At 39.3% G+C, this 22,353-nt stretch overlaps 1 protein-coding gene across 2 annotated transcripts in view; it reads right to left on the reverse strand.

Annotated features, from left to right (window-relative positions):
- LOC113137883 (E3 SUMO-protein ligase PIAS1-like) overlaps positions 1–22,353 on the reverse strand; it is a 43,700-nt gene that overhangs the window by 12,110 nt on the left and 9,237 nt on the right. For both annotated transcript variants that reach the window (XM_026319823.1, XM_026319822.1), the window contains exons 2-5: positions 10,450–10,945; positions 642–726; positions 395–533; positions 102–236 (exon numbers count right to left, since the gene is read on the reverse strand). In XM_026319823.1, coding sequence (XP_026175608.1) covers positions 102–236; positions 395–533; positions 642–726; positions 10,450–10,945 — 855 coding nt within the window. The remainder of the gene's footprint in view (positions 1–101; positions 237–394; positions 534–641; positions 727–10,449; positions 10,946–22,353) is intronic.

Here is a 22,353-nt window from a genome sequence, read left to right on the forward strand (position 1 = left end):
TTGAGGATTATACTTAATGGATGGCTTCATCTTTTATTAAAAGTTCATCAAAATTGGTAGTTGAAAAGTCCCTTATCAGAAAGAGATACTTTGGTCCTTACCCTTCCGATCTCAGCGGTCCATGATACCACAATGGTATTGGGGACAGTGGTGGACAATCTGACCAGTGAAGTTATGTTGATGGGCCGGCTGGGCCGCTTGGGCTCTACGCCGTTTTTGGTTGGAGGAAGATAACCCTTGACGAAAGGCATGATATTAGAAAAGAGCAATTGTGCCTTTTCATGCAAATATCATAAAGTGAAGTAAGTGAGATGAATAGCCTGTCACTCTCCAGATCCGGTTACAAACAGGGTGTTTTGCTGCTTGTTTATGTTGTTAATGCAGTACTCCTTACCGGTAGGTTACATGGCTTCCCGTTGACTTTCACACACAGATTGGGTGGAAAATGATCTTCCTGAGGACAGCTCGTTTCCGACAGGCAGAACCGCAACTGAACTTGAACTGAGAAGTCACATTTGGTCCCCGAGATGTCCCTTTGAGAACAGAGACAGATTTATCACCACTTGTCTGTAGAAACCATCTAGGCTTATTAATTATTCATAAACTGTTCTGCATGCTGCATTGAGTGGTTTTCCTCTTACATTGAGCTGCTGATCTGTTGAACTTGCTGTGGCGTTAATGCAAAGGCAAAACATGTCTCCTGAAACCTCTGACTGTTGTCTGACGCTGCAGAGAGAGAGCCAGGAAGGAAAGAGACTTTTAATAACTAGGAAAGTTATTAAAACACGTTAAGAAATTATGTTCTACTTTCCAACATACACATTTAATGTGCAGAGATTTAAATAGTAACAAAATGTTGGCCAGTTATAATAATCTGTGACCGCTAGATGTTGAAAAAAAACTAAATTAAACAGTAGAGAATAGCACAGTTTTAATATACAGATGAGCGTACAACATAAAAGTGAAGTGTGCATAGCAGTATGTCAGCAAGTGCATAAATACCTGCATCATTACGTAGATGTTGTACGCATGAAATTATCAAAAGCTAAAGAACACCTGCATGTCAAACCAGACCATGTCACATAGAGGTGAAGACAGAGAAGAAAATGTATGCGTGTGTGTGTGTGATCTATTTATAAGCCCACCCACAGGTGCTGGAAATAACTGCGGCTACTAACCCAACCTCCATTAAAGAGACAGCAGGTTCACAAAGGCAAGAAAAGGTGGTGTGTTTGCACAATACCACCCTCATGTCTGTTTGGTCAGATGAAGCTGGGAGATGATTATCTTGAAGTAGTACAGTGGTTCCTAAAGTGTGGGGCGAGACCCATAGAGGGGACACTCAGCCAATTGCAGGGGGATCATGAGGCATGCTTGCACACATGGACGTGGGGTGGGGTGGGGGGGGGGGGGGTCTTGAAAATATTGTTATTTAAAAGGAGGGGGCAGGAAAAGATTGGGAAGCACTGGTTTAGCATAAAGACTGGATTTAAATAGAAACCGCTCTCAGCTCTGTCTAAAGATAAAAAAAAAAAGAATTACCAGCACCAATCAAACTCAAGTATTCACACGTTGCACCTCATTTGTTTAATCTATACATAAACAGAAAAGTAAAAACAACCATTTGTCATTTCAGTGAGTTATATTCATTTGACAGTAATGACAATGAACCTCCAAACTCACGTTATCAGGTCTTTATCAGTTCAAACGGTTCTCTGTACTATTTATAACAAGTCTCTCCTCTGACCTTTGTTTAACTGAGTGTTTTATCATATCAGCACGATACATTATGTAGACATGAGAGACTGTGTTCCACTGTGTAATGAAAATACTGTTCAATCCTTTATCATTTGATGTTGAGTTAAAAACAACACATTGAAAAACGTCAACAATCAAAAATATGAGTGATGAGGCTTTTAGAGCCTCATCACTCATATTAGTAATACCAGCACGCTACAAATCAGCAGGAAAAAAAGAAAGCATGTTGACAGTTTAATCTGATAAGGCTGATAAGGATTTTTGTTTTAATCATAATAAATGCAAACATATTTGCACACACACATTCAGACCCTTAGAGCCATTGGTAAAATACTGGGATATTTTTTTATCTCCTTTGTGTGTCATATTTTGTGTGACCTGAAGGCTGCGTAAATAGATGAGTTACAATATTACCTGTAACGAGTCACGATTGTTGCTTTAATTACTTAGTGATGTTGACTGTTGAATGTCAGTGAGTGTTGGCTTTAAAAACATGCTGAGAATATATGTGCACAACGATGCTCATAAAGTACAGAAAGGTCATTTCTTTCCATGTAGGGCATTGAGGGGGATGAAGTCCACAGCGCCTGTGGATGATTAGTGGACCAATAATGTTCCTCCTCTCATCATCCTTTCAAACAGCCATTACTTCTCCCAGTAATGACCCATCTTACCACCCACATGGTCTATAATTTGTATGGCATATATTTATTCTATGGTTCTGTTCCTGTGTCTTTTGAGCGGCAGCTTGTGTACTGCAGAACAAAATCATATGCAGCGAATGTGCTTTCGAACAACAGTCTTCTTCCTCTCCGGGTACATACGCTATAAATAGAAAGTGCTCTCTCACTCTGTCCTCCCTTGCTCTCTCTCCCCTCATCTCACCATCACTCTATAACTCACTCTCTGGCAATGGATTTGTTTCTGGTGTTTCAATGTGTGTGGTTAGGAGAGATATGAGGAGGGTTGAAATGAGGTTTGATTGATGTCTTCCTCTCTCTCTCTCTCTCTCTCTCTCTCACACACACACACACACTCCCAAAGTGGCTTCTTCATCTCTAGCGGTTTAAGATGCATTCACAGTGTAAAGCATCAACATCATGATGTTATTTGTCTGACACACTGTGATACTAAAAGTAAGGCTGAGAAGTACTGAAACCTGGCATCATACTCTTCCTTACGCAGCCAGCATTGTTTTATTTAAGCAAACATCTTGAGAATGTAAATTTCCAGCTTTGTGTTTATATCAATACATAAATAAATAAAATAAATCATATATTCCATGTTGGCAGTCAACCATCTAAATCTTCCTCTAGGTGTTTGCTGTAAACCTCTGCCTATATTAATGTTTTCCAACAAGCTTCTTGCACTAAACACTGTGAATAGGATTTTAATGTAAATCCAGATGCAGATTCACTAGCCCGCTCAAAATGACACCTGTAACCACGGTAACTGGACAAAACAAAAATGGCGACAACTGTAGCCACAAAATGCTTATTTTATTTATTTTTTCTCCTGCAGCATTTGTCCAACCAAGTACTAGTCAGGCCCGACCTTACTTGCCTCCCAAGGGGGTCCAGTTCTGGCTTAACCAAGGTCAAATACGAAGGGAGCCTCAAAACACTGATATATAACAAAATTCAGCAAAAATCATATGTCATGTTGCTAATGAATACTACAAAAATATATTTTAAAATAAAATAAATAAAGCTTATATTTTGATTATTAGTGATTAGAGTAAAACTAAATAAAAAACATACTATTTTACGTGGCCACAAGATACTATATGTTGCCACATAATGTGTGAGAATGAGATAGATGGTGGCAATTTTGGCACCTGATTTTGATGTAGTTTATGTCTATTAATATAAAATGTATCTAAGTTTTGTAAAAGATGGGAACACAGGTAACAAACTTATGTTTGACCCAGATTTCGGGGCTGGTTTGGTCCCATCTGGTCTCAAGACACTCATTACATTACAGGAAAGTTTTCTTCTACAGCTACATTGAAATGCATTGTAAATGCATTGTATTAAATCATTTCATAGTGGAAATATGTGGCCAACTATCAACAAGTTTGCCTGTGGCTAACGAGACCTATTACTATGGAAAATATGATATTTTCCCATGATGACTTTGACTCTACAGTCAGTAAAATCCTAGAAAACTCTTGGCTCTGGGTTTAGTCCTGGTTGGAAGAGGAGATACGTGTACTAAGCTGCAGAGAATGTCGACTCTATAGCCCGTCTTCAGCATAACAAAGCCCAGCTGGAGTTTATTAACTTGTTAGTGGCTTTGCTACTTTTTCTCTGTTCGGTACACTGCACTTAGCGCACACACATGCACACACATGCACAAACTCTACATACAGTGTTCAGAGGTAGAGCAAAGAAAGAAATCCTTTCAGTGTCACTCAAATTTAAAACTACGGTGGTAGAAGAATCTACAACAAAAGGTCAGATGTGGATGTTACACCCACACACTCACACACTGGCAATTGAAAACTTTCCAGAAGTATTACTTCCTCCCCCACAACAGCAGTAATTACCTTTTATTATCGGCATAAGGGTGTTGTACAGCTATATATTGACAGGGCTCATTAAGGCATCGCACTGTTCTTATAGGACCACTTAGGCTGGCAGTCTGGCCCCACTACCCCTGTCAATGTCTATACTGTAGCAGGCATTTCACAACATCTTTACAGCTGGCCTCATGGAACATACACCATGTCCAATCAGTATGTGATGACACACATTAACAGCAATGTTAAACGTTGGATTAGTGTAAAAAACAGTTTTGCTTATGTTTGAGGTCAGCCACACAAGTAATAATTGGTGAGTTATAATAATGATCCTGGGGTTGATGATGTACCAACTTAGGCTTATGAGAAAATGCCGCAAATCAGGGGCCGCGTCGTTCGAAGGCTGCATTTGAAGACCAACTGTATCACAGTGTTGCAACAAGACTGTACCATTTCAAACGCTCCTTCATACGTGGCCTTCTTTCCTCAGGAAAAGAACGCTTTATCTGTTGTGTCCTTCCTGGCCGAACATATCCCAACATTCTTTGTGCACCAGTGACAAAAAGTGAATATACCAGATTCAAGTGATGGATCAGTGGATCTGGCCTGTGCCATCCCAGTGCCATTGTCAAACTCTGGTTGACCTGCAGCTGTGACGGTTGTTTCGTAACTCAGTGGTAGGGCGAGGGAAAGGTTGGTGACATAAATAGGAAATCCTCTGTAGACTAGTCTGTCTCATTTTGGTTCAGCACATAGTTTAGCCTATGCGGTCTTCGTAGACTATTGTAGACCGTGTCCTTTGAGGGATGTGGCCCCTGAACTGGGACACAGCTGAAAATCCTGGTTTAATAGGCTGTGAGCCATAGAGGCCATTTTGTGCAGAGCGTTAATAGCTCAGGGCAGCTAGGGATCTATTGTTGATGTACATTTGTTGTGAGAAGGTTGAGTTGTTGGATTTGCTTAGATTAGAAAGGGTCAGAGAGTATGAGCCGGCAAATCTGAGGTTACATTTTGATAAGTGAAGAAGTGCTTTAATGGTTTATGTTGAACATAATCACAACAACTGTTGTAAATAGTAGATAATGTGCATGATATACTATCTTTCCCTACTTGCTTGCAAATACATTGGTAAACACAACATACAGAACATCTTATTTCTACTGGTTAAGTGATTGCTCAAGGACACTGCAGGGGGATGGATAACCTCAGCCATGAGAACTTGGTTCTATTTTTTGGTTCTATTTTTTACGATCAGACTTCTTCACTAAACATGAAAATTATTTGGGAGGGAAAAGAGGACATGTGCCAAACTGCAATGGATGCGATTTCTCTGAGGTTTAACATATATTAAAAGTGTTACAGAAGTGAGCAGTAGTTGAAGACGTTGAGGCTGGTTGGACTTTATTAAACTAGTGCTGGGTGGTATTAGATAAATGCTGCTGTGATTGTTTGAACTTACAATGGTGCTATAATTATTTTCTGAGGTTAAAGAAGCTGCGGGCCTAGAGCTTTTAAAGAATGTGGTACTGCAATCAGTTTACAGATACTGGCAAGATTGTGGTGATACACGGTACGGGTCAAAATTTTGAACATGGCTTTTCATTCAATTATTTTTTTTGTCTTTTTCTACATTTTTAATCAGTAACAAATAGATAAAAAATATAAAATAACACACTGCCGACTGCCGTAGTAATCTGTATTATGAACCAAAATGATTAATCAATCAATCAATCAATCAATCAATCAATCAATCAATCAATCAATCAAAGCAATGACCAGTAGGATAACTGAAAATAAAAACATTGGTTAGTTGCTGACATACTCCAAAATATAATCAAAATATCCACTGATAGAATACACAAAAATAAAATCATGGGCTGATTAATGTTTTAATGAAGCAGTGTTCAAAAATCTTGATTAGGCTGACATTCTTTACCACATGAATTTTCTCCATTGTATGAATTTCACAGCAAACTCCCCATGTAACAAGTCATTATGCATGAAATGCTCATCAAATGTGAAATGGGCCAGCAGGCTCTTCCTGAAGCTATGGTGAGTAAATCATGTATAATGTATGTATGTATGTCACAGTTATATCCATAATAACTACAGAGGATAATAATGCCAGTGAGACTGGAAATCAATCAGTGGTGCAGCCAAGACCAGTTTAGACGGGTGGGGCTAAACTTTGTGCTAACTAACCTTTATCCCACAGACTGGTAAGGCTCTGCAGAGAGGACTGGACTGTATGGGAGGGAGGGAATGGATGAGATAATGACAGGGAGGGAGAGGGAGGAAGGGAGGAAGGTCTGAGTGTGATAATAACTACGTTTACATAAACACAAGAAACCAGGTTACTGTGAGAAATCAGGTTAAGGCAGGAAATCAGACACGTTTACATGCACTGCAATTCCAGTAGCTACATTTCTTCCCAATAACTCATCTCATAAAACACATCTATATCTGTGGACCAAAGCCATCATATTTTAAGATGCCTGGTGAAATATATACCACTGCAGCTTTAAGAGCACTTAGCATTTGGACTGATGTTGCAGTGACAGAATTGATTCTATAGTGAGACAACAGTTTTCCTTCCTCTGTGCATATAAGGTGTATTAAAATGAAGCTCCTGCAAACCTTACACTGTAGACTTAACACTATACTTCCACACATTACTTACTTGTGTGAAGTGTTTGGAAATGAGAACCAGGGGAACTTTCTTATAAAACAACAATCCTGCTGCTTATTAAAGGCTCTAAAATTACTTTAGTCTTGAAATAGTACATAGCGTGGATGAAGTCAAAATCAAGTACTGTAAAAAAATGAAAGGGGTGAAGACTGTTGTGGAACAGTTGTAGTGAGGAACTGAAAAAGAGCAGCACATTTTGTAAGCTTAAGCAGCTTTATTTAAGGCTGCAACTAAAAAAAAACAAACTGTGAAAAATAAAGCAGAAAACAAGACCGCATGGTGCAACACTGGCATTAGTACAGTAAGCACAATGTAAAATTAAACCTGATGTTATTTTTTTGATGTCAGAGAAACCTAGATGCAAATAGCTTTAGATTCTGCCTATATACATTTCTGAATCTGTGGAACATTTTTATACTATGTTGCATTTTTTTCTACTGTACCATTTTTATGGCAGTCAGTTGCTTTTTTGTGTTTATAATTAGACCATTTTCATTTTCACAAGCTGTATTTAAAACAAAACAAAACAAAAACCTACAGTTCACCTGTGGAAGCAGCCTTGTTCAGATGCATTATTTAGAAAGCAAGGACACACCAAACAACATTGGATTTCATTTAGATCATGCACTTGAGCTCTTGTGAAAAAAAAATATAATGTGTTAGAATCCTGGTTAAGCACATATATGGCCAACAGCTCAGCCTTTTCCAGCACAAAATAAAAAAAAAAAAAACATAAAAAAATCAAAGCAGGAGAGCAGGCAAGGAAATGGGGGAAGGGAGACAGAGAAAAATGAGAGAGAGAGAGAAAGAAGTAGGAGGCAAGGCAACAGGAGAAGCAACAACAATGGGAGAGACAGAAAGGAATCAGTGCTAAACAGTAATCAGAAGATCAGAGAGAAGTAAACAAGCAGAGAAAAGACAGAGTCTGTGATAGAGTGTGATTAGGGAGTGAGGAGAGCATGGCTGCTTTAAAGCAAGAGAAAAAAATCTCCCAGTCTGCCCATAAGGGGAGTATTACAATTAATCAAGTGGTTTCATTATTGCCCTCCATTATTACTAGAATAAAGAGGGTCATCACCTCTAAGCTGCAGCTGAGTTTCATTTCTTGAGGCAAATCCAAATATTCAGTTTTGTGTAATGATGTGAATCATCTTCCTCTGGGTCCTCATCGTTTTTCTCTCTGCTTCTCTGAGAACAATACGATCAACATGCATTATTTATTTACTGGAAAACACATTTATGTTTTGAAAAGTAGTGTATGTGCAGATGTACCCTGGTGCAAGAAGGATGTAAATGTGCGACTTGGTTTCAAATGGGTGTAGGGTGTGTTCTGCGGGCACAGGTGTACGCCTGTGTGATTTCATCACTTTGCATGCAAATTCTACGTGTGGATGGCTATGGAGACAGAGTGGCGATGGAAGACGGAGGGAGAGAGAGCAGGGACATGCAGGAAATGGTGAGGAAGAGAAAGAGGGAGGGAGAAGTCATGCCAGAGCTGTGGGCACTGTGTTTGTACACGCATCTGCAGGCAAATTAATCACAAGATGGTCTCTTACTCCATTAAAATGCTAATGTAGGAAAATGTAGACATTTCCATATATTTGCAATATATCCCTGAGCCCAAAGAGTGTTATTATGCTAAATGGAGGCTGGAGCTGGTTGCACACCTAGTATAACAACACATCTGACCAAGAGTAAAAGTCTTAGTAGTGAATTAAAGGGCAGGGAAGACGTGCTTAATGACCAGGACTGACTGATAAATTCACACACATTTTTCAGTTTAAATTAAATTAAACAGTTTAAATTATTTTACATGAAGATTTGCATTTTGTCCATTCCTCTTGAAGTTAGTGGAGCACATTTTGAAAGATCTGACAGCACATACGTCACGAACAGGATTTTGAATTATATGAATCCACAAACCACGATTACAAAGTCCTGATCAAGCAGATTAGTAAACGTTTCAACTATTAAACCTTTAACGATTCAAATCTAAAGATGATTTCTTTCCAAACTTTAAGTGTATATAGAGAAATTTACAGTTATCTAGCAATATCATTAACTTGTTTACCTATGGCTGTTAACCTTTGACTAGATAGTACAAAATACACATACCTAAGTATAAAAATACCATTAGTATAAAAGTGTTCATGAATAAAAACTTTAAAAATGTGGTATTGTAGGATCTTCGAAGATGTGATTTTGTGCAGATGAGGTCAATATCATCAGCTTATGTTATTGGCATATAATTGTCTACATGCAATGATTAATTTATATATTTTGTGTCTCTATAAAGACGATGTAATATTGCTCTCACAGCGAGAAACATATATGTTTAATTTCATATACAATTTATTCTGTGGCAGCGTAGTTTGGCCTACCCCAAACAAATCTGATCACTACAGTCCATATGTAACCATGTAAATATCAAGCAAGAGCCATTATACAGCTCAAATGAACAGTGAAACTGATCCGCTGCCTAATTGTCACTCAAAATTACCTTCAGAAGAAAAATATATTGATTTCAAGCTGGTGACTAAATGCTGACTCTTTTCCTTTCTAATGGAAATAGGCACCTGAGCAAATATGAAACGCCCTGGCAGCAGTACAAGAGTAAGAGAGAAGATATTCTTCAGATTTTATTTATTTGGATGAAGAATAGGTAAGTGACACCTTTTGGGAACCAAGCATGGCCTTTGTGTACTCCCAACTCTTGTCACAAATGTATAAAATATACAGTATTTCTGTAGGATAATCTGTTAATAAATTAATATTAGCGGGCAGCACAACACCAGCATTGGCAGGGAGCCTGTTTACACAGCAGAGCAGAGTTTTCTGTGGCTGCTGACATGATTATTATATGCTGATATAAATATTCACTCAGAAAGTGACAAACTGTATGTTGTGACTAGATAATGTTGTACCTTGATGTCAGCTTGTTTGGAAATTTTCCTTGGTTCTTTTACCAACTGTCTTGTTGAATCTGGGGCCAATTTTCATATCAAGGCCATGTCCAAGCAGGGTGACTACGGTGCCATGGACCTTACATTTCTTAATAACATTAATAACTGTGGTCACAGCAAGATTAGGCTGTTTGGTGGTTTTCTTGTAGAGTTTACATTGACCTTTACAATACCAAATACACAATGATACCAAAAGCACAATGAGTACTTTTCTTTATCTAAATAGACTGATTACAAGGTCAGTTATAGCACTATAATCAACTTATATGTCAACACTTCTAAGGGTGACAAGTTAATTGTAAGGGTATGAATTATTATGTTCAGGCCATTTTAGCAGATCTTTGTAGAAGTATCAAAAGTTCAAGCTCCAAACAGCTTCTTCACAGGCATGCAGGCACATAAACAACTTTTAATTCCAGTGGTGGAATATATGAGTATATAGTGATTAAAGGTGTCCATCTACCATTACTGCCCTTAAAGCCAACACACATAAACCACAGTCACACACATTTCCTCACCTAGACTAGTTGGTTTGATGAGTTCGTCCAGCATGTCATAGAAGGGCAGCCTCTGGAGCTTGACATCTGGGTGGACTGGATGCAGTGTGGCTGAGGTGGGCAGGTGGTGCGTCAGTCCAGTCAACTCATGTTTCCCAGGTCCAAGCAATGAGAGGGGCAGTAAGGCAGCGGGCGATGGGGCTCCACCGTGACCGGCATGACCCTCATATGCCAGCTGTGTGAGGCCAGCGGGGAGAGCGGCACCCCCTCCTCCAACCACTCCAGCTGTGGCTGGGTGGTGTGGTCCAGGCAAGGCCAGCTCTGAATGGGACACCATTTTGGCAGGGAAGCGCCGTCTGTAGAGCTCTTTGATCTTCATGTGCACAGCGGGGCTGCAGCCGGCCTTCAGCAGATGCAGCGCCTTGGTCAGCAATTCATGCTTGCGTCCGTGCTTGTTGCGCCCAGCGTAGCCCAGCAGCACCTGCAGCTCCGACACCCGAAGGCTCATCACCATTTGCTGTGAGAGAGACAGTGAATGAGAACAACATTAACTCTTCAAGTACACCAATATCAACTTTTCATAAATCATATGAAACTGGGTACTAGACACTGTGAAATCACATACTAGAGAGGCTTAACTACTCAGGAATGAACTATGAGTTTCCTACTTCAGATGTTACAGAAGCAGATCAGTAGCTAGAAAAGCCCAGAGCAGAGCCAGGAAAGCGGGATTGTGTTACTCTCATTTGGACATTTGAGCTGCTGTTCTACCTCTTCTGCCACTGGGAACCTGACCCATTAAAGAAATACATGGTGTATGCACCTTCTAACTTCTTAGGGGCATCCCTAAGTGGAGATCCACAGGATAATGAATAACAATATTGTGTTAAATAGTGATATATTAAATCATATGTAATATAAAAAAACTATCTCTCGATGGGTGAGGTCATTTTCATTCATTTATATTTTACACAAATGAACAATCAAATGTTGATGTGCCAGATTTTTCGAAAGACTAGTTCTCATCTGTAGACCCGTATAATGTTTACATACTGCTTATAAATCATAAATAGAGGAACCTGTTACACTGGAAACATTTCATTTACCAACATGTATATGAGACCTGCAGGCTGGATCAGCATACTACATACCAATACTCCAAATACTACTATTACTACTTTTTATCACATTTTATTAATCAGGCAAGAAACTTTTTTCAAGAAAGGATTTTCTGTGGCTCAGCACAAGGATCAACATGCGGCAGAGGCGGAGTTGAAGCAGTAAGAGTGTGGAGAAAAATGTTTCCTGCACTTATTTAGGTTCAGCTTCAGGTTGAACCAAACTCCAGCAGTGGCTGGTGTGTGGTCTCTCATAACAAGTTAAGACCTGCTGTCAACCACGTCAAGAATCGAATGTGTTTATGTCAGGAATGAGGGGAAGGTCTGTGACATATCACAGCATCCATCCAGTTCAGACGGTATAGATCCTGCTTGGATGCCTGCAGCGTTTCAATTAACCGGATCATTTGTCCAAATATATATCTAGACTAACTTCTACTTTCAAGTCAAATCCAGTGAAGATGAATTATAACCTCTGCAACTCTAACTTCCTGAAGTGTTAAAGCCTTGAAGACTCAGCTCATGTAAAAAAAAAAAAAATCTAAGGTGAGAGGGTATCAGAGATTTGGCCAAACAGCAAAAACATAGTTACATTATTATGATGGCATGTAACTGATAACAGCTCCTGTCCTCCTCTGAGGACTCTGGGCAGACTCAAGGTGTTAATTGTTGTGTTACAATTGGACGCAGTATACTGCTGCAGCCTGGCTGAAAACCTTCCCTGTAAAAACAATGAAACTCAAAACTTAAGCTGCTCTGGGTGGAGAGAGGCTGAGCACAGGAATCGGAAATAGTTTCAGATGATTTCTTTCAGAAAATACTTTGACTTTTCAACAGAATTTAATCTTGGTTCATGGCAAAGGCAAAGGAAAGACAACAGTTATTATCATTATTACTAATGATCAGCTGTTTACAGTCTGAGGCCAGAGAGACTGAATATCCACCAAAATAAACTTTTCTTAATGTTTCGTTTTTATGAGTTTTCTCTGACTGAAATAAATACACAGGGCTGAAAACAGCACAACAGTCTAGCACCATCTTAAGATCCAGGTGAGTCCAAAACATTTTAATTAAACCACAACTTATGTGACACAATGACAGTATTATGGCATATAACAGCTAGGACACAGACCTTAAAGAAAGAAAGCCTATCAAAACTGAATTAAATTAGCTTCTTCTCAAAACTAACACACAGACACACACCTCCAGTGTAGATGTGTAGGGATATTTTGTACAAACCTCCTGCCTTCATCTCCTGTAATGACAGAGCAGCACTAAAAAAATTACACAAACACACACCCCTTAAATGACAAAGCACACAGGCCTGTTAGCGCCCATTGTGTCAGTTTCCATTAATCAATTACACACACACAAACACACACACACACACACACACACACAGGCACTGTGCTTATTATCTCCATGTACATACAAAAGATTAAACTTCAAGATTTTAGTTTCAGGTTCTCATAATGATGCACATCCCTGTTGGCTTGCTCTGGAGTTTTGCATTTAATTGACATTTAAAATGACAAATATGATTATTTAAGGCTATTTTTAGTGACCTAGCCATAGCAGTGACTTTTAGACTTGAAAAACAAAAACACTATAATGCACCAACACAACTTTTTCATTGCTAGAACAGATTTCATATAAGCCATTTCCATCCACAGAGTTACAACTGCTCAATGGCTTAAAATCGTTGATCCACAGCAATACATTTGAATAAAGTTAATGCATAATAATATAAAAATGCAGACCACATTAAGCAATTTTAAGTAATTTTGGAAAGAAATACCCGTTACCTCACTCACTGACTTTGCTTCTTGTGATCTAAATGTAAAAAAAATGGCTTTCGTTTTTAGTAAGAGTGATCTACATGTGAAAGAAACTTCTCACCCCAGACCAACCACAGTACTTTATTATATCATTAAAACTGACGTATTAACGGCAGATTTCAAAGGAACTGAAACCCCAAAAGTACTGCAGTTTACTGTAAAACCTGTTCCACTTTTGCACATTTAGATTTCACCGCTTGCCAGTGCAGCAAAGCAATATGTGCCTCAAATGACACACAGCATTTGAAAGATTTGAAGCCATGAAAAACACTTTAGGTAAAGCAGAGGGCAAGACAAACGACAATCATGTATGTATGTATGTAGAAATTATGTACTGTTCTGTCTGTTTCTGTTTGTCTGGTGTGTGTGGACCTCAGGAGGAATAGTCTTCATCACAATAAAGACTAATAGGGATCCACAATAAACAACCAAACATAATGTTCAATAACATATGATCTATTATCAGTGTTGATTTTGATTTGTGACATTTTATTTAGCAAAAATGCAACAAAACTTCCTTGGTAGAAGTTGGTGCTTTCTTGGTCCTATGTGAGAGTGAATCAGTGATTCTAATTCAATACACATTTCTTTATAATTAGCAACATTTTCCTGACATTCCTCATCCTGGCCTTCTAGTCTGTGGGCCCAACAAACCCCAGATGACGGTGTGCAGTCCTTACTCTGGGCCGGCTAGTTTCAGCCAATCAGCACAAGGACTGCTCTTGTGCAGCATGGCACTAATTCACTATGCAGCCAAAAAGAGACCAATGGTTGGAAAATACAAATACCACCACTTCCAGTTACAGCCTACACAGACAAACAACCAAAGTGGAGACAGTAAGAAGAACAAACACCAAAAAGGAAGAGCTTAAATTCAGCAAGTTGGAAGACCTGTGTAAACATACACAGTTTTCTACTGATGGCTTGTGGATTTGTATATACTGACACAGATACTGACCAAACAATACAACACAATATGCCGAAGGAAAACAAAGAGGTGCAAACAACTGAAATGGTTTGAAAATCTGTAACAAATATTAGCACTACATCTTTTGCTACAACCACTTAACAAATTGTACATGAACTGAGGTTGGTCCTGCTGTAGCCTTTTTATACAGGAGAGAATACTAAATAATAATAGTAAAAAATGTCCCTCACAGGTTCCCAGAGACTAAGTTCATGTCACAGAAGGTTTTGTCCCATCAATAGTCTATTGTCGACTAATGTCTTGCTTTGCTAAACCAAAATAAACAGTCCAAAATATTTTTTTGTAAAGATGTATGGAAGAAAAAAAGCTGGATATTCTCTTATTTGAGAAACTGCAACCAGAGAGTATTTGGCTGCACTATTTTAGATGGCACAATTAGACAATTATTTGTAATCATCATTTTTCTGTTGATCAACTGCTTGATTCATTGATTCAGTTCTTTCAACAACAGTGTTTTCAATCAAGTGATATGACTCCAAGGTTCAGGTTATGACTCAGGTTATTGCTCAAATTGTTAAGTTCCTGCATGCAAAGGACCATTTCAGACAACCTGGACTCAAATCAAGATCCACGCTGCTCAAAGTGACAGAGCACTGGAAGCTGTTTACAGATCAAAACACTGCAGCATATATACAGCTGCCACACACACACACACGCACACACATTAACAAAGTTCCTAATGTATGTGACATTAAGGCACAATTAGCAGTCAAGACATAGATCTGTCCTTGTCCTTTGTCACTACTGACATATGGTAGAGGCACTTCTACTGACTCACTGAGAGAAAAAACAAATCAGGATGCAGACACCCATATGTGAATGCAATTCTGATCTATTTCTTATCTGTGGTTATAAAAACAGTTCACTCAAACACAGATGGCTCTTACAGCAGATGACAAAGCTCAATCACAGGTGCAGCATGCAGGCAGCTCCTGCCTGTGGCTTTTCAACTTTCAGAGATATTTTTGACAGAAGATTATTTAGATAATCCAACAGTATTCTGCTTGGTATGTCCACACTTGGGCAGCACATAGTGCCACATACACAATAAACGGCTGCGGCCAAAGAGCTCTCTGCTGGCGACATAAATGACCAGTTCCATGAAATATGCATGTGGTAGAGAAGAGGGGGAGATGTGAAAAAATTATGACACTGGCTGCCCACCATTTCACTCTCACACACACCTTAACACAAACATAAACACATGCACGCACGCACGCACGCACACACGCGCGCACACACACACACACACACACACACGCACACGCACCAAGCCTTCTAACCACTTTCTCTACAAAGCAAACACACACAAAAGAGAGACAAACACACACCAGCACAAAACCTGGCTCACATAAACCTGACACATACAAAACACACACATTTCCACCACACTGCGGATGTGTAACATTCCTCTGGCTTCATAAAAAAAGAGAGAAAACAAACAGAAAGGAGAAAACATTGGAACACGTAGTGTTGGAAGATGAATAGCTAACAGCTCTCACTCAGCTTCTCCATCCGTCAATCACTCTGCTCCAAACTCCTCCATCTTCCTGGTCAACAATCACTAAATGACATATTACACCCAGCTTTGTTTACAGGGTCATTTACTTGACAAGTCTGTTTTTTCACCCTAAAATTTACTGTCACTGAATTTAATAAATCTATTTCAACAGGTTTAGCTCTAGACAGAAGGATGGCGCCGTCATTCCAACTCAGACAGAGCGAAACCTGTCGGACTCTCCTGAAGTAGAATATGACGAAGAAGTCATACACTGACAAAAATACTGATTTGTTTGTTGTCTTCACTCAGCTGAAAGAGTGTTGTTGTCCAACAGTCTCTCTTGGAAGACATTCACACATTTGCACTAGGTTGTTCATATGAAAAATGAGGCAAAATGAAAAACAAAGCCAGAGAGAGATGGTGAAACCCAGCTTAGGTTTTTACCTCTAAATGTTGGATTGCCTGTTTTGGAAAGTCAAAGAAACGTCCAGGACACAGTCTCCTCTGATCCAAGGTCAGATGGTTGTGAAGGGAGGGGGCTTCTCAAGCCATTCAAGCATCACATAACAAAGAAAAGCCTTAAATCCTCACAGGTAAAAATGTGGAATCAGCTAATTTTGGAGTTTTTTCTATTAACAATTTATGGACTAACTAATCATTTGAGCTCTACTAAACACAGACAGCCTATACACAAGGCATTATTTGCTTATTATCTGCAATAATGAATCAATGGACATAAAAATATTTGCCTAATTGTTTACATTATGCAAAAACTATAGATGTGTCTGTGATTTCAGCTTTGCCAAACTAAGAATTTTCCTCATCTCCATTTAGAAAATGTACCCAAAATTTAATTACAAAAAAAAAGACAATGAAACGCTTTAAAATAATGTCAGAGGAATTTCGACATTATACTGTTACTATATTAATAGCAGAATAGCAGTGAATACAGTTGATTGCTGCTTACTTATCCCCTAAAGACATTGCAGAGAAAATGGTTTTGACTTTATTATTCAAATTGTATTATTTTGCTTACTTAAGAAACACAAAAATGGCATCAACCCATCACAGCTCAGACTGCACTCCAACTGCACTGAAAAGCCCAGGTTTTAATAAAAAAAAACAGGTTTTTGTGAGAATGTGCTCTACTGCTTTGTTTAACCGAAACAGCTTGACATGTAGGTGCAAAGGAAAGCTGCAACAAAGGAAGGAGGAACGAAGGAGGAGAGAGGATGCAGCACAAAGAGAATAGCTGGTGGTAGCTGGGGAGTTCTTACACACACAAACACACATATCATGCAGACCAGTGTAGGTTTTCTAAAGCTGAAGCACAGATTTTTGCCTTAAATCGACCAGCGTGTGACATAAATGTACCGTACATTTAAAGGTCCCAGAGACCAGAGGATTTACCGTATCCAGCAGTGATACTCTCATGAGAACAGAAAGGCCGTTAAAACAACATTTTGACCAGCACATGACACTGAAACTGAAACCCAGAAAAACCCAGAATGATGAAATCCCTCCAGGCCAACAACTGCACCAAAACTCATTTAGATAAAAAAGAAAAACAAGTGAGCAAAAAAAAGAAAAATCCTTTCGTATTTTCCAGCAGAGACACACACCCATTGCAGCTTCATCAGGAAGGGAAGAGACTGCGACGTGTTGTCGATGCAAACTTGATAAACTAGTGACCTTATGACTTCACACTAAAACGCCTGCATGACTGGAAAGTTAACCATTAAACATGCCCATTTATCACCACACATACAAACTCAGACACCAAAATATTGCTACAGTAACTCTAACCCTAACCAGCATGGTTTATATTTAACTGTAATAAAACATGTCAGTGAATTCAACTAAAACTGAGAAAGTGATAGGAGGAGGGAATTATAACTCAGCTTCTCTTTCATCATCAGTAATGACCTTTTTCAATGTGGGAATTTTTCCAATAAAGCTTTGGGAACCTATGAACAGAAGCTACAGACTATAGAAGTGGAGACTGCAGTGCTTGATTCTGCTACCTGATCAAACACAAGCTTTAAAACTAGTTGTAGTGTAACAGTTTTAAAAAAGCTTTCTTGGATAAAGGAATTGAACTGAATAAGAGAGACATGCTAAAATCAGGATTGTCCTCCCTGAATTTGGTTTTAAGATCTCTGACAAGACTTTTTTTGATGCACTGCTCAGTTTTATTCTGATCGACCTAAGATGAATTATTCTATCTTTAAAATTGTTCAAATTATTCTATCTCATAGCGAATTTATCAAAATATCTAGGCTAAGTACATACGTAGCAAAAGCAGAATAGTGTGTGAAAGTGTTACATAGTGAAAGTGATGATGCTTTTAAAATAGATACGATGAACTATTTGCATTTATCAGTTAAGCTCATACATATGCAGTAAACAGATACAAGGTTTTTCAGTTCCTCATGACTATGGTTGTAGGTTTGGGGTCATTGTCATGCTGCTGAATGAATTTGGGACCTGTCAGATGACTCCCTAATGATATTACATTATTGATCAGTAGCTAAACATTTGAGGTTTGCACAGTCCTGTAAATTTATTTTGGTAACCATGCTACCTGCAGAGGAAATGACATGGCACTGAGCAGAGCAGGTGCCTCCACCAACGCAACCCAGCTGTTAAAGTACGACAGCTCCAAATGTTCGTTTTTCTCCAAAAGTGAACTTTCTAATCTTTCTTTGAGCAAGAACAGATGGAAAAGGATGAAATCAAAACTCCCTGTTCAGCTCCACTGGCAGAGCATTAAACACACAAGCACTGCTCTTGGAAAAGCATCATTTCAAACTAAGACAAAAAAGCAAACTGGCATGACCTGTGTGTCTCTCGTCATCAACAAATTAGTCTTTTTTAATAAACATCTTATAGAAAATGTTTCACTTCACTTATATTTGCTGTGACTTGATGCTTCTTTTAAAAAGAAGCCATAAAACTTGTGAAACACTGTTGGGCCACTGGATGCAGTAATCAGTCCACAGTTGGGGATGATTTAGTGCTGTGGTGACCCGTCCAGTAAGTGGGCAGAGGAATCCAGTGGCACACAGCTGATGCTCAGTGAGGTAAAAAAGTCCAGAATAACAGCTAAAGGCTTAAAGGAATCACTGGAGCTAGATAAGCTCTCTGTTCATGAGCCTGTCGTATGCAAATCATGGAGTATGGTTGCATGAGGCATGATGCTCATGGCAGGACACCACAGAGGAAGCCACTGCTCTTCAAAAAAACATCACTGCACGACTGAAGTTTGCCACAGTCCATCGTGACACTCCACAGCGATACTGGGAAAACATTTTGTTACCTAATGAAACTAAGGATGAATTATTTGGGAAGAAGACGCAGAGCTGGGTATGGTGTGGAAAGGGCACTGCATACCAACATGAAAACATCATTCAAATGGTGAGTTACAGTAGAGGGAGCATCATGAGTTGGGGCAGCAGTGCTGCCTCTGGGCCTGGACAGCTGCTGTCATCATGAGGAAAATGAATTCCCAAGTTTATCAAGGTATCTTCCAGGATAATGTCAGGATGGCCACCTGCTAGCCAAGCTGAGTAGAAATCAGCTGATGCAGCAGGATAATGACCCCTAACAGGAATAATAATAACTTCAAACAAAATATCCACCTTTTCAAATGGTTCTAGTCATATCCCAGACCTCAACCCAACCGAGATGCTTAATGCTTTATGTACTTTCTGAACTGAAGCAGCTCTGTGAAGATAAATGATCCAATATTCCTGCTGAACATTGTGCAGCTCTAGTCCACTCTGTTTATTGTTGCCAAAGGATGTTTGACCACTTATTAAATCTAAGCATTCGGGGCACTGTAAATAGTTAATGGTTCATTCAACACAGTTATAAAATATCTGTCCATAATTTACATTGCTTCATTTCCTCTTACAAAAAATCAAAATGTTGACAGTATGTATGTAAACTGTAGGTTTCTGAACAACAATTTGACTTGAATTCATGAATGCTGGATGAATGCAGCCATAAAAACTCACTGGCAATAATCAATAATCCATGTTCATGTCATTTAGTTCAGTCCCTGAGACAAAGGGGAAACTAAGCAGAAGAAAACTGTGACGGACTTTCACTGGATGCCTACGCAGTGAATTCCACAGGTGTGTGCACTGCACAGTGCTGCAGTGTGTGTGTGTGTGTGTGTGTGTGTGTGTGTAGACATCTAAATATGGTTGTGTGGACACATTTCACTGCTACCATTCTTGTGTGGACATTTTGGGCCAGTCATCACAACTTCAGTTAAGAGGTTGAGGTTTTAGGATTAGGTTTAGGTTAGTCTTAGGGCTGAGTTTACCCAGTACTGACAACACAACCAATAACGCTGGGGCTTATCGATATTATGGCATTTAATAACAGAGCATCAGTGCTCATTTAATACTAGGACCTAGCTGTTTGCATCCCATTCGTCATCAGATGTCTGTGATACACAGATCTGTGGTCTGCCAACCAAAAGAGGAGGAGGAAGAAGACATTTATCCTGCTGGTTTGGCCTTTCAGCAGGAAAGGGTTTTATAAAAATGACCAGAAATTAAAGCTTGGAGCATATTAAACACTTTTTATCATTAGTCGGTTTACTGAGGACATAGTCTTAGAGTGGCACTGAGCTTGACTCAAATGATGGTAACTCATCTCTGCCAATATGTTTGGTAGATTCATGTCAGACTAGAGAGTAGTGTGTAGGGTAATTATTTGCTGTGTCTAGAGCTGGTGAAAATGATGGATGGAGGGACGAGGGGGTGGGGGGATGGGGAGAGAGCAGCTGAGGCTCCAAACCAAATGAAATTCTCCACAGCTCCAGTGAAAAGACAGAAGGGAGGGGGGAGGGTGGGCTGGAGGTGGAAGCTTAGATGGACACGTTATCTGAGAGTCTCTAAAACACACAAACTGGTCTTCCCTTAGCTGACCTAAGAGGACACTGTGACATAATGTATTACCTAGCCACTAACATTACCAGTCACAACTACCTGCATAACCCCAACATGAATTCAAACCTAATTCTCATTCTGACCCGAAAACTGAGTGTTAACGCTCAAACAGCACTTTGAAGTTATGAGGACTGGCCACTGTGTCCTCACAATGATGGTTTCAAACTAAAGTTTGAGAGGCATGTACACACACAGTGCCACATATAGATTGGACATTTTATGACTAGAATGATTCATTAATACTGAAGATAAAATTCAGCCAAAGTACTGTTACTCTGTGCACGGGCCAGTGTGAAACGGAGGGAACCATATCACTGTCTGGCAGTTCAAACAGACCATTTGCGTGTGCAGCAGCTGGAAAATTCAGTCGAGAAAAATGGCGTACATCAACAAAGCGGACCTACCTATTTCTCCTAACAAAAAGTCTTTAACTTCTGCAAAGACAGGAGACACATAACCGAGCAAAGTGAACATTTCACTCCTTGGTGAAGTTATACCAAGCCAAGGTAAATGGTAACTAGTTAATTTGGTTTAGCTATTCATTAAAGCTTATTCTGCACACTATCATAGTACCTGCACATTTCATAATAATTACTCAGGTCGGGCACTGAATTAAAGACTGTGACGGTGTACTGAGTTACTGATGCATGTAGAGACTAGCGAACCTTGTGTAAACACTGCACCTCCGTGACGGTGGCACCCACTGTAATCAGGATACGAACAATTTGTGCAAACAATGAAAATTTATATTCAAACCATTTTTGAGGAATCAAATATTTCAGCAACTTGAAGCTTATAATGTCAATCTCATTTGTTTGTACTGTGTATTATTGGTGCAGGTATGTTAACATGATTTATTTAATTTGTAAGCACAATAACTTGAGAATTAATGAAGCAAACGTTTGTTTTGCTTACACAAAAAATGTGCAAACAAAGGAGCCTGAAGTTCATACCTGATGTTAATGTTTCAAATTTTTATTTTGTCTGCACAGAAGAATCAAAAGTGTTTCATTCATGTCCAGACTGTACCTTTTGCTGTTTCATTCAAAGAACCAGACATATTCTAATGAGGTCATATTTTGTAGTGATAATTAAACTGTGAGGGCTTCATGCTCATCCAAACTTTGGAAATGCTCCAAGTGACAGTCATCTAACATTGTGTGTGCCGAAAAATAACGAGAACTCTGCTTCTGGAAACAATGAAACTCCACTTTTCAACTCTATTATTGTAATAACTTAAAAATAAAGCACTACACTGAAGATAGCTTGTTTCCATGCCTGTGTTTTCACAGACAGGGTGAGGCTGACACTACACTCGAGTGACACTACTACATCTGGCCGAGATGTTATTAAAACACACAACTTGCCGAAACATGCAAACCACACTTGCATGCTTGTGTCTCTCTAACACACTCCGAATGACCCTCACCTTCACTGTAAACACACACCTGTTAGTGCAGCCGTGCTGCAGCTCAGAGCAGTCGACTGCAGTGGAGCCATAATGAAAGGAAACAGG

This window comes from Mastacembelus armatus, chromosome 3, assembly GCF_900324485.2.
Source record: "Mastacembelus armatus chromosome 3, fMasArm1.2, whole genome shotgun sequence".
Lineage (NCBI taxonomy): Eukaryota > Metazoa > Chordata > Actinopteri > Synbranchiformes > Mastacembelidae > Mastacembelus > Mastacembelus armatus.